At 49.8% G+C, this 13,880-nt stretch overlaps 1 protein-coding gene across 1 annotated transcript in view; it reads right to left on the bottom strand.

The window, feature by feature from the left end:
* The window catches only part of DOCK2 (dedicator of cytokinesis 2), a 362,016-nt gene extending 350,693 nt beyond the window's left edge, over window positions 1-11,323 (bottom strand). Inside the window, exon 1 of the mRNA XM_036013875.1 lies at window positions 11,187-11,323. Within this exon, the coding sequence (XP_035869768.1) occupies window positions 11,187-11,229 (43 nt within the window). The 5' untranslated portion in view covers window positions 11,230-11,323. The remainder of the gene's footprint in view (window positions 1-11,186) is intronic.
* Between the last annotated feature and the right edge of the window lie 2,557 nt (window positions 11,324-13,880).

The following is a 13,880-nucleotide window of genomic DNA, read 5'->3' as shown; positions in this document are numbered from 1 at the left end:
GAAAAAGAATGTAATTGCCTAAAGCTCACTCTTCCAGTCCCTGAGGTGGGCTTTGGAGGGTCTCCATTCCAGGAGAAATAGAACTGGCCAGCAGGTCCACTTTGGATTCACGTGAAACACATTCACTGACATGTACAAGCAGTCTGCCTGAAGTCTCCGGGCAGGGTGGCCACAGCCTCGGCACCGTGGCAACGGTCCGGCCTTGCACCGGGGAGGGTGAGTGAGATGACTCAGCTGACACTTTGGGCAGCAAGGCCGGGGCTCAGAAGTGGTGCAAGTCAGCAGTGAACGAGGCGGGAGAATCAGAGCCACAGGAAACTAAGGAGGAGGTGGTGTTCCCCCATCAACCAGGAGAGGACAGAGAAATGATAACCTCTGTTGAGCACTCTAAGGACCAGACTATTCCAGGGCTTACCCCACAGTCACCTACTTCGTCCTCGTCACAATTCTTGTGGTGGGTACAACTGTTATGTGCTCCATCCTACAGATGAGGACACTGAGGTACTGTAAGATCAAGTGAGGTGCCCAGGTCACACAGCTAGGAAGGAGCTGGGCCAGGACTTCAGCCCGGGCAGGCTGGCCCCAGGGCACACGCCCCCAACCTGTTGCACCGTCATCCTGCCACTCACTAATGTGTATGTCCTTAGCACCTGCTCTCTGCCAGGTGCTGATTGGACCCACACAATAACCTTATGGGTTGCATACCACCGTGCTCAGTTTCTAGCGGGCCAAAGTGGCATTCCCAGACAACAAGAGGAAAGCTGGGACTCACAGGAGTTCTCTAAAACGGTGATTCTCAACTGGGGACAATTTTCCCCCAAGGGAACATCTGTCCGTGTCTAGAGGCATTTTGGTTGTTGCAGCCTGGGGCACAGGGGAGGGGAAAAGCTCCTTGCACCCCGCTGGCAGAGGTCAGGGATGCTGCTTAAAACCCTGTAGCACACAGGACAGCCCATAACACAGAACTATCTGGCCCCAAGTGTCAATACAGTTAAGGTTGGCAAGTCCTGCTCCAAAACGTCCTGCTGAGATTCACAATCTTTCCACACTCCTATAGGCACACACACACATGCACACATGCACAAACGTGCGCACACACTCACACACTGGAGCTGGAAGAGAGGCTTTGTCATGAAACCCACCCCCAGCCTTCAGTCCAGGAAGCGCCTGGCACTCTGCCGGGTCTGCACGTTAAGGGAGCGGGGTGAGAGGGAATGGCCCCTGCTCTCCTGGAGTTTTTGTGCAGTCTAGCTGAAGAGACAAAATGAGCATGCAAGAAACAAGAAGCCGTCTTTGAGACAAAGGCTACGCTGTAGGCCACAGCAGCTGTAGGCTCTCCGAGGAAAGAGATCAAGAGAGGCCTCATGAAGGAAGTGAGGCTGGAGGGAGAGGGCGGGGAGAGGGAGTGCAAGGGGAAGAGCTAGAGTGAGAGCCTTGAGAACCTGGGCAGGGAGGGAAGGCAGGGAGGGGAGGGAGGGGGGAGAGGAAATTAGCTTGAGGAGTGCGCACACCCAGTGAGGAAGAGCAGAACCATCTGAATAGAGTCCCGGACTGAGAACTCCGGGGCTTGATGCAGTGGCCAACTACATACAGGAGGCCAGGTGTTTGCAGAAGAACTCAAGAACACCTCACATGTGGCTGTGCTGCTCTCACGGGACCTCCTCCAGACAGGGAAAGAGGTAGCGGGGAGGATACGAAGGCAAGATGGGACAACTCTGTGCACCTGAACCTCATGAGGCACCAGAAGGTGAAAAACCTCCAATCTCTGCTCCTCTCCATCCCACCACCCACTGCCCACTCATCTATCTACTCATGTATCTGTCCATCCACCCACCCACCCATCCATCCATCCATCCATCATCCAATCAACAGCTACTAAATGAGCACCTGCTTTGTGCAAGGCATCCTGTGCTGGAAAAGAGCAAGAAACATGGTATTGCTGCCATGGAGTTTCCATTCTATGGAGAAGTCAGATAATTCCATGCAGGGCTGCAGTGGAATATGACGGGGGTGATGGCAGGAGCCATAGGAACACGAAGCAAGAGGAGCACCCACCCCCGACCTATGAAATGAGGGTATTAGTATGAATAATGGTGGTGTTCTTTGCTGCCTCAGGCAGAAAGAAGGAAATTCCTACTGGACTGCTGCTTCCTGAGGGCACAGCTGTGCCGTTTTCAACTCGGGGCCCCAATACCCAGCTCTGGACCATCACGTAACCCAGGCTTACTGAACTTAACTGATCCAAATAGACTATACAAATGGCTCTCTTATTCTTGGCAGCTCCTAGCTCCACCCCTGACTCCTCTCTTTCCTTCACACCCACATCCGATCCAGGAGGAAAACCCCGTCTGCTCCACCTACATACAGCACATGCGTCCAGATTCTCGGCACATCTGACCTCCTCCACGGCCGCCTGACCCCAGGTGTGGCCCGCCACCAACTCGTGCCTGGTTACTGCAGCAGCTGCCCTACTGGCCTCGCTGCTTCCACATTTATTTTGTTTAAGATTTTATTTATTTATTTTTAGAAAGAGGGAAACTTCAATGTGAGAGAGAAACATGGATCGGTTGTCTCAAACACCCTGACCGGGACCAAACCTGCAACCCAGGCAGGTGCCCTGACTGAGAATCAAACCAGAGGCTTTTTGCTTTGCGGGACGTGACGCCCAACCAACTGCGCCACACCAGTCAGGGCTCCCTGCTTCCACATTTAATTCCCCTCTACTCACGCACCATAAAACTGCTAGGATGATTCTTTTAAAACAAAAAAAGAACATTGTACAATTCCACCAAACCCTAAAATGTTCCACTCGTTCCATTCAGAGTAAAAACCAAAGTCATTCCTGCATGACCCAGGCACTGCTCGGCCCACCCTCCCCTTGGAGAGCCGCGTCGTACTACCGTGCCCCTTGCTCGCTCTCCTCCGGCCACACCGGCCTTCCACACGTCAGAGGGGCTCCCTGCTCAGGACCTTGGCATCGACTTTTTATTCTATCTGAATGCTTTTTCCTGAAAAAACTCCCTTGCTGCCTCCACCAATGAGGTAAGCGGCAAAATCCCACTTTCTAGGCAACCCTCCAGGGTTCAGCTGGTACCAGGTATGCTCCTCTTCCTTAGCCCAGCACGCCAATCACGAGGCCTGGCATTGCCCCCACTGAACCCAGCCCAACAAAGGCCTGCTCAGCATCGCCTCTGCTCAGACCCTGCACGGCATCCTGGGACACGTACTCAAGTCAAAGTTCCACGTAGTTTAGACTCGCACTCAGGGGGTCATGTGTCGTCAGCAGAATACTTAGTGCCCTGGAGCGATGCCTGGAGAGGGGTCTGGGGAAGTGGCCACACTGTTAGTCATACTCCCCTCATCCCCAGCTTCCGTGACTGAGGCTTTAAACAATGCAGACGCTGACAGCGTCCTAGTGGGGTCAGAAGGGCAAGGGATGACTTTCTCCAAGGAGAACAAAAAACTGAGTAAGACTTAAGAAGCTCGCAGACTCAGCTGACTGCTTTTCAACGTGCACCAATTAAAGGAATTGGGAAGAAAGGAGAAAGCTCCTATTAAAAGGAACATTTGTGGTGTCTCTACCCATGTCCCTCTGGAGTTGGGAGGCGATAAACATTATCATTCCCCGTTTGCAGAACATTTGCTGCGAAACACAGACTGTGGCACTCATGTGTAATTAAGTATTAAATTAACAGCCTGTAAGCCTTAAAAAAAAAAAAGCACGAGAAACCAGAAAGAGGTCCAAAGGTCCAGAAATCAGCAGAATATTACGGTAGCTACACTGCCTGTCGCAAAATACAGCAGCAACATAAGGATGCTGATCTCAGGGGGAAGAGAGTTTAGCAAACACAGCCTGTCGAGATCCAGTCAAACAGAAACATTATGGTTGGGTGCAAGATGCCCCCAACTAATGAGACCCCCGTGAGCCCAAGGATTAGGATAATCTCCAACGTGGACTCCAGCAGCCAGCCCAGCGGGCACTCCTCAAACAATCCCAAGCTGCTAAGGCATTGGGAAGGAGGAGGCCCAGGCACCTGAGAACTGATAGGAGGAAGGAATTAGATTTCCAGCCCGTGCGTTTTTGTTGCACCTGACTAATTTATGGGGACCGGTCCGAAGATACAGTTGGCCACCACAGCAAAGACACATGTGCTAAGATCTGTCCAGGCTTCTCCTTTGGGACTCTTTTCCCTGTTGCTTCTGAGAGGCCTTCTCGGGCTATCTATTTAAGACCTCCCCCTCCAGTATTTTCATTCATGAACAATGTTCCTTTATTACAATCATACATATCACTACTGGTGATTGTATGATTATCGGATTCTCCATGTAGTTCTTTTTTGTCTTCCCCACAGACTATAAGCTCCAAAGGGTAGGAACCATATTGGCCTAATTCTAGTAACCTCAGTGTCTAGCGTAGTGCCTAGCACATAGGAAACACCAAGCAAATATTTAAGAAATAAATGAAGAAAGAATGAGTGAATGGATGAACAAGTTAGTGAGTAAACGATGCTTTTTATCCCTCCTCCTTAAGTGCTGCCTTTGACAACACCTGGTCTCTCCGTAGCAGAGTCTTGCTGTGATGTATTTGGGTTGTCTGTTCCACCCACGCCTCCTACTCAAACAATCTGCCCCCACCGTGGCTCAGGCTCAGTGAGTAACAAGCCTCATGACCCCACCCCAGAGCCACAGTGTATTGGTCCAGGCAGGGGGCAGCACCCTGGTCAGACTGGGGCCTATTCTTAGGCGGGTAATGATCTCCACCTTGAGTGGCCTTTCCTTAAAAAAGTGAGTCAGCCACATACTCTCTCTCAGGACTTTGACAAATCAGCACAGAGAGAAGATTCAGTAGATACCTGAACTGCAAAATAGCGCAGATTAGGGCAGGTGGCACACTGGGGCCCCCATCATGGGGCCATCGGATGAATATCAAAATTAGAAAGGAGCACAGGAATTAGGAGTTGGCCGGGAGAGGAAGGGGAAGGCAGCGGATGTGTTTAGAGAACATGGAAAGCCATGGAAAGAAAGGCAGAGGTTTGCAGGACTCCTCAGTTCAGGCCCTTCCAGGAACCTGCTGCCTTGGATTCCTAGATTTCTGTTTGATTTTCCCTGACCCTTAAAATACATCACTCCCCCCTGCCACGTGCACATATGCACCACACAACTTTTTATCAAACTAGTTTGAGTGCATTTAGTTCCTTGTAATAAGAACCTGTGCTGCAAGGGACTCCAGCGCCCACTGTCCACCCTGTATCTGTCCAGCTCGGCATGGACTAGCTCTGTCCAGGGTCCTGGGCTGCAACCATATCGCCTGCATCCCTGGACCAGGGGATGGTCTCAGATTCATCCACATTCCCCAATCAAAATGTGGAAAAGACCCCTTCTCCACTTTTGCAGAGCTTGTTATCATTTGAATTGTGCCCCTCCCTCCAAACAAAGGATGTGTTAGAGTCTTAATCCCAGAATCTCAAAATGTGGCCTTCTTTGATCAGGTCTTTACAGAAGTAGTAAAGTTAAAAGAGGTCATTAGGGTGAGCCGCAATCCAATATGACTGGTGTCCTTACTAAAAGGATAATTTTGGAGAGAGACACCAACATAGAGAGGATTCCATGTGAAGATGGAGGCAGAGATCAGGGTGATACCTCTACAAAGATTTCCAGAACACCAAAGATTTCCTGCAATCTACTAGAAGCTAGGGGAGAGGCCTAGATCAGATTCTCCCTCATGGGCCTCTGAAGGAATCAACCGATACTCCCCAACACTGGTACCCAACCATAACTAGAGGCAACCTGCATAGAGAAGAGGTTTCTAAGCAGAACTGAAGCCCCCATACAAATCTACCTGGCAGGCCCGGCTTCAGAACAAACAAATATTTTACCTGCACTCACCCACTATCCCTGCCTTGAAGTCTTCTTTCACAGCCCCTCAATTTCATGCCACAGACCACAGGTTATCTGGTATAAACTCAATTCTTGTCCCCACTACTGCCATAAATTAATATGTTGAAGTCCCAACCTCAGGATGTAACCATATTTAGAGAGCAGGTCTTTAAGGATATGACTAAGTTAAAATGAGTCTGTTAGGCTGGGGGCCTGATCCAATATGACTGGTATCCTTCTAAGAAGAGGAAGAGACACCCGGGGGGCAGCATGCACAGAGGGATGACCGTATGAGGATCAAGTAATGAGAAGGCAGCTGTCTGCAAGCCAAGGAGGCTTCAGGAGAGACACCTGGGCACTATGGGCACCTTGGTCTTAGATTTCCAGGCTCCAGAACTGTGAGAAAACAACTTTCTGTTGTTTAAAACACCCAGTCTAGATATTTTTACCATGGCAGCCTTAGCAAACTAATATATCATCTCCAATATCCTTCTTATCTTTCTTCCTTAGGAATGGCACTCCTAATTTTTAGCTTCCATTACAAACTACGTGTTCTAGCTTCCCTTGCAGCTAGGTATAGTCACATGATTAGGTTTGGGCCAATAGGATATAAGAGAAAGTGTCAAGTGGGGCATGGCCTTCGTTACCTTCATTCTTCCTATTGTCTGGAAGGTGAACCTGGCGGCTGAACCTTAAGCAGCCAGTTTGCTTCAGGAGGCAAAAGCCTGATGCCAAGGAAGCAGTGTAGGAGACAGGAGGAGGCTCTCTACCACCTCTTCACCAACCGTTTATTTCTAGGCTTTCTGTGAGGGAGAAATAAACTTCTAGCTTGGTTAAAGCTACAGTTTTGGAGGTTTCCTGTCACCCATAGTCACACTTTATTCCAACTGATACTGTTACGTATTCTTTCTGTCTCCTCCTTTCCGTCCCTCCTTTCTTTCCTCCAAAGAGAAAGCTCTCATCACTGACGAGAGTCTCAGGCAGAGGGGATTAAGACAGCAAAGGCCAAAAGGAAATGTTAAATATATACCGTATTTTGCTGTGTATAGTGCGCACTTTTTTGCCCAAATTTTTGAGGGAAAAATGAGGATGTGCATTATACATGGGTAGTACTAATTCCATATCTATAAGAATGCTTTTAATTCTTTTATTTATGCATAGGCATTAAAAGTGTAACTACAGCCCTGGCTGGCGTAGCTCAGTGGATTGAGCTCGGGGTGCTAACCAAAGCATCGCAGGTTCGATTCCCAGTCACGGCACATGCCTGGGTTGCAGGCCATGGCCCCCAGCAACTGCACATTGATGTTTCTCTCTCTCTCTCTTTCTCCCTCCCTTCCCTCTCTAAAAATAAAGAAATAAAATCTTTAAAAAAAAGTGTAACTACAGAAAGCAGTAATGATACCTGTATGCAAAATAATACCCTGGAATATGATAATCGGTTTTATATATAAATAAAAAATTGAGTTAAAAAAGTTAAAATGAGAGATTTTTGTTCCTGGAAGTTTGGGCCAAAAATGTGGATGCGCATTATACACAGGAGTGCATTGTACAGGGCAAAACACAGTAAGTGGGCTCCCACAAGATTAACTTTGCACGCAAGCAGTAGAAAGGTAAATTGTCCTTCGCTTCTGTTCTTCTCCTTTATCCCGGTCCTTCCCCCAATTAATTATACTGACTTCTCACAGACAACAGCCTGCTCAAAAATCTCTCTGCTCACAGAATGAAGTCCAAATTTGTAAGCTGCTCACTTGAAGCCCTTCACAGTCTGGCCATAATCTACATCTTCAATGCTCTCTTTCACTACAAACATCCTCTAAAACGGAAGCAAACTATATATTGTTTAACCCCAATGCCATACGCATTTCAACCTCCTGCCTTTGTCTGTAAGGTTCCTCTGCCCAGGTCCCCTCCTAATGCGGTGCCAAGAGCCTGGGGTCTGAAGTCAACGGAATCTAAGACCCAGCCCAAGTACTTTCAAGTTCGGTGAACACGGAGCCTCAGTTTCTTCATCTGTAAGATGAAAATCATAATCCACTGTCTCACAGAGATGTACTGAAGCCCCCTTACAAGACGGGTCCTGTGAACCATGGAGTGCTACATTTTGTAAGGCACGGCTCTCGCAGGCCTGGCATTAGGGCGCATTACCCTGTGTCTCTCTGGGCTCTGCAAATATTGGGTCAGCCCCTCGACCTCGGTCACTGACTTTCATAAAGACAGCCAGCTTTCCAAGTGCTTTTCACGCAGTCGCTTTTCACAACAATCTCCTGAGACTCATATTATCCTTAGGACCTCCATGTCACAGATGAGAAAACAGGACCCGATTTCAACCCAGTTCTGACGTCACAGCCCGAGCTTCTAGCTGCACACAGTTCTCTTCAAGGGCCTTTTCCTACTCACAGCCACAGTGCCTTGTCCGTGGAAGCTCCTACCACACCGCTACCCAAGGGTCCTCTCTGGAAGTCTAATGGATCACGTGTTAAGGCTCCAACAAGAAAGGAAAAACAACCTGCCAGGGGTCCACAGGAGGGTCACCCTGCTGCCCATCGAGTGGCAAGGGGAGCAAGAAGCCAAGCAGTTCTGGTGATGAAGCGGCCTCCTGCAGAGCCCGCCACCCAGACAGACAGACTCCAGCAGCCCACACCACCAAGGCCAGAGGAAGCAAAGGCTAAACTGCACCCGCGCTGCAGAGGAAACCAAATGGGACACAAAGCTCAGGCTCCCTTTGTGCTGGGCCTGGCTGGGACTCCGGAGATATTCCTAGGACCCCCTAACCTTTCCGTGGCTCTACCTCTTTGTCTTCCTCTAAGCCTTCATATTCGTGATCTCAAATGCTCTTCATGAAAGAACACCTTGAAACAGAAAAGCAGTAATACCTAGACTTATGATGAGAAAATTAGAACCCAAATCTGTCTGTAAACCGTGACAGTATCAGAACCGAAACCCTAACTGGTTTCTCTCTGGGTGCTGTCCTTTCTGCAGGATGACTCCGGTCTCCCCTCCCATCGCAACCTAAGCCTCGCCTTTTCCTGCCATCCACCCAGAGCCTGCAGACGAGAGGCGAGGCTGGCTGTCCTTAGCTCTGACACTTACGGCCACAGAAAAAGAGATCCCTTTGATGAGCTGGCAACGAGCAAGTACGCTCTGGCTCCCTAGAGGGTCACGGACCTTCTGACCCCCATACAACAGAATCTTCATACGCTGGCATGAAAAATGTCTCTGCCATCAGCTCAAGAAGCCTCCAGGTCTGGAGCCTAACAGCGTGCCCAGACCCCAAGCATGTAGGTGAGACTGCCGCTGCTGCGGGGGGTGAGAACCTACTCCACCCTGTCACCACATCCCATCCTGCAATGTCACGTCCTCCACTGGGCCTCCATGCAGAGGACAGCATCTAAAAACAACGATTCGTATCATTTAGTGAGGATCACTTTATGCAATTGGCATTCTGGGAACGTTATGTGAATTAACTCCTTTAGTTCCCCCCTGCAACCCTGGCAAGCAGGTGCTGTTATTATCCCCATTACACAGACAAGGACACTGAGGCCTGGAAAGAGTAAGCAACCTGTTGAGGCCACAGGGCTGGGAAGTGTTGGAGACTGGAGTCCAAGAACGGGCAGCCTGGCACCAGAGCCCATGATCTTCACTGCACAGCGCAGGGCCCAAGAGCATGAACATGTTGCAGCCCTTGGGAGAGAGGGTGGGGCTCCTCCCCCACACTCAATCTCCCCCATTAACTGCCCTGGCTACCCTGGACCACCCACCCATACTGTCCCTTGTCTGCCACCCAGGCACCTTTGCTCTTCTGTCCATCCAGCCGCCCTCCGCACTGGTTCAGCATAAATCTGCTCACGTCCCTCCCCTCCTCACAAGCCCTCTATGGCTCCACATTGCCTAAGTGGAAAAAGTCTCAGCTTCTTGGCCTGGCATTCATAGCCTTCTGAAATGTAACTCTGACTTGGCTGGGGCATAATCATTCCCTTCAATGCACCCTCCCCCGAAGGCGGAAGGAGCAACCCCTTTTCTTTCCTGGACACACACCCCCTGTGTCCCACTGTCATGTCCTGGGCCACATCGATCCCTCTACCTACAACGGCCTGTGACATGGAATAGTGGCCATCTTCCCCTGAGCAGAGTTTCAACCCAATACCCCCAGCTGGAAAGGCCAGAGTGAGAGAATCTTTGAAGTTCCAAGAGTTCTTCGTGGAGTCTAGTTCAAACTTTCTATTTCATAGATGGAGGAAGTGAGCCCCCTGGAGGGTCTGGATTATTGTTTGTTCTCTGGATGGGGACTATGTATCTTAAGACAGTGCCCAGAGTACAGTACGTGAAGGGATAAATGTTGAGTTCTCCAAGGCAGCGTTTCTCCGATGGTGGCCTCGGGGGGCCCCCTGCCCTTGGTCACTCTCCACACTCCTCCGACCTGCTCCACCCTCCTCTCTGGGGCCAGCGTCTGGTATCTGCCCTAGTAGCAAGCCTCAGAGAGGTTTTTAAATTTACACCTAAGTTTGAAAACCACACTGAGTCTATGGGGATTGCACCACAGATGCCACTTAGGAGGAGTCCGGGTACCTGAAGCCTCCCTTCCCCCAGCCGCCACTTCCGCATGAGCTGAGGCAAAGGCCTCTGGGACCTTAGATGGCTGAAGCCGATAGGGCTGGCTTCTTGGATATCCCTAGTTAACCTGCTGGGAGCCTCTCTCCCCCCAGGCTCTCTAGGGCTGAGTGAAGGACCCCTGCCCTCTAGCCCCAGGCCCCAGGCCTCCACAGCCCTCTGGGCTAACGCTCAGCCACATCACAGGTCACCTGACCCAGGAAGAACAGGCAAGGGGCGCAGGCAGATGGGTGCCGCTCTGGACAGAGGTGGAGGGGAGCACGCTGGGCCAGGCAAGGGCAGCCCAGGGAAGAGAGCGGTGCTCACTCTAGAAGGCCAAGTCTGCAGACAGGGAGCCGGAGTCCACTCCTTGGACAGCAGAGTCTGGCACAGACAGCCCAGCTGCCAAGCGCTGGGCTGGGCCCCATCTGGGGAAAGCACAAGCGTTTTTCGAGAGAGGGCGCCTGCGGCAGGGAGGGAGAGGGTGCGGGCTGAGCGCAGCCTGCTGGGCGGGGTGCCCACCTTTCTCTTCCACTGCCTCCTCTTCCCCGCCCAGCTGGCGCGCAGCAGGCTGAGGGAGCCACTGAGTCCCCTCGGACCTCGAATCAGCGCGCGCTGCCAGCGCCCAAGCTGCTAGCTGCTGGCTCCCGAAGCATCTTTCTGCGCGCGCTTCTCTGGCCACCTGCCCTCTTCCCAGCTGCGGATCCCACGCCCACACCTACCCACGCCATGCCGCTCCTTATCAGTTTTGCGCCAGGGAGCCATGCTGGGCTGGGGGTCTGTGGGCCCCTGGAGTCGTCCTGCGGGGAAGCAGCCAGGGGGTGGCAAGGCGCCTGCCGGGCCCCACTTCCTTCCTCTTTTCAAACTCTCTCTCAGGCCCGCCCTCCTCTCCTCCCTGGGGAGCCCAGCTCCTCCTCCCTCATGGTGAGCAAGGAGCAAGGGCATATTAGGAGGCTAGTGGCTAAAAGGCCAGAAAGCCCCCCCAAAAACTAGGGCTACCCCAAGCTTGTCTCCTCCCCAGGTGAGTGGGCAGAGGCCAAGCAGGTACTTGGGGCCACGGAGGCCACCACCGCAAGGGGAGGAAGTGCCCAGATAACTGGGCCTACTGATTGACCAGAACTCCCTCCCAGCCCCAGCAGAACGAGCTTTGGCCTCAGATGTGGGCTCACATCCACGCGCCTCATCACTGTGCAACTAGGGCATAAATGCCTTCATTTTCGTAAGCTTCCGTTTTCTCATCTGTCAGATGGGATATTAGTACCTACTTCGTGAGATCCTTGTGAAGGTTAGAGAAGACAATGCATGCAGCAGGGAACACATAAGTGCTGCCATGAGGGTTAGAGAAAGAATGTATGCAGTCGGTGACACACAAGAGTTAAATAGATTGCTGGAGGGGAAGTCACTTGTGGTTTTTATCCTTTTGGTGCCGCAGATGCATTTGAACATCTGATGAAAACTGAAGAACCTCTTCTCTGAAAACACACACGTGCGGGGTTTACCAGCAATGCCAACAGGCCGAGGGTGCCCGTGACGGGAGCCCCAGGAAAGAGTCCTAGAGTTAGGCTAATGGAGACATGTCTTGGGGGTAAAAAAAACCCTTGTTTTTGCTCTGCGAGCAGATTCTATCAAGAAACAGAAAAAACGTCTCCTTGATCTGCAGTGATAAGACTAAATTAAAAGTCTTCCTGAGTTTTCTTTCTTCATTCATAACTCGCACTACCCCTTCTGTGCCTTATACTAGAGAGTCAGTAAGATAAATTAAGCAATATTGCAGCTTGACAGGCAACTATGGCAAAATACTAATTTCATTTTTCTAAAGTTATTTCCTTTTCAGTTTTTTTAGCAGCACAGATTGGGGAGTATCATTTAGAGTGAGCAGTTGAATCAGTCAGGACTCCCCCAGAAAAACAAAAATATATATGAGGGTTGGCTAAGCAAGTCCAACGTCTGTAGAGCTGGCCAGTAGGAAGCAGTCTGGAAATTCTCAGGCAGAGGCGGAAGCTGCGGTCCACAGCTGGAATTTCTCCTTTTTGAAGGGAAACTCAGTTGAGGCTTTCCAACCGATTGGATCAGGTCTACTTAGATTATTGAGGATAATCTCCTTCACTTAAATTCAGCTGACAATAGATGTTAATTATATCTGCAAAATAACTGCCAAAGCCACACCTAGATTGGCATTTGATTAAATAATTAACTAGGGTCTGTAGTCGCACTGAGCAACTCATAAAACTAACCACCACAGCAGCATTACAAATTGGACTATACATGAAAGGTTGGAGAATTTTTTCCATAAAAAATCAGATCGTAGATAATGCAGCCTTTGGAAGCCAAAAGGCATAATCAAGACTATTATTTAGGTACTTATATAAGAGAAGAGAAATCAAGTTTCCACAATTTTTACTGATAAAATTCAAAATTGGATATTAATAATTGAGCATATTCTTTTGTGCTACTGGTCGAGGAATAAAGAAAATATTTTCGAGATCACATTTCATTTCACTGGAGTTTAAAAGTTAGTGTTCTTTTTCATCAAAATAGACTGCAACTGTTCATGTGTTAATGGTGATCTGCAACTTTATCACACATCTCTAGGCCCTTGTAATGTTATGGTAAGCCTGGGAAACTTGGGCCACACTGGACCATCTACAAATACGGTTTAGGGTAGGGCTGGCCATGCCAGAAAGACTGGTGGTGTGATGTACACAGACAGACGTGAGCACTAGGCCCCACAATGTCATCTGATCTGGAGGTCGAGATCAATCACGTGGGCAATCAGTCAATCAATCAATCACACCTCTGTGACAGATACCCAATAAAAACTTTTGACCCCAAGGTTTGGGTGAGCTTTCCTGATTGGCACTACTCCATCCGTATTGTCACACATCGATGCCAGGAAAGTGACACGCCCTGACTCCGTGTTGAGAGAACGACAGAATTGTTTGGCACTTCCCTGGACTCTACTCCGAGCTCTTCCCTTAGGTCACTTAACTCTGTGTCCTTTCTCAGTAACAAATGGTAACTGAGTCGAACAGCTGTCAGTGAGTTCCGCAAGTCCTTCTAGGGAATTGTTGACCCTGAAGGTGGTTTGGGGACTCCCCCAAATTTGCAGCGGGCATCAGAAGTGAGAATAGTCTCCCACTGATCGTGCACCCTCTAAACTTGGTAGCTGGCTAACTTGAACACTTGGCTAAAATTCTCAAAAGAAAGTACTGCCAAAGACTAATATCAATCTGTGAGCATAAAATTTTATTAAGCATTTTCATTGCTCAGAAGGCATTTATAGCATTCTATTAAATCTCCTCTTGATGTTTGCCTTTTAGCGTGTTATTATGTTCCAGATTAATCATTTCCAGTTGAAAGCAAGATGGAAACTCCTCCACTGCACAGTTAAATGGATTTGGGAATTTAAAAATTTC

Source organism: Phyllostomus discolor, chromosome 13 (assembly GCF_004126475.2).
Source record: "Phyllostomus discolor isolate MPI-MPIP mPhyDis1 chromosome 13, mPhyDis1.pri.v3, whole genome shotgun sequence".
Taxonomy (NCBI): Eukaryota; Metazoa; Chordata; class Mammalia; order Chiroptera; family Phyllostomidae; genus Phyllostomus; species Phyllostomus discolor.
This window is presented reverse-complemented; position numbering and strand designations above follow the sequence as displayed.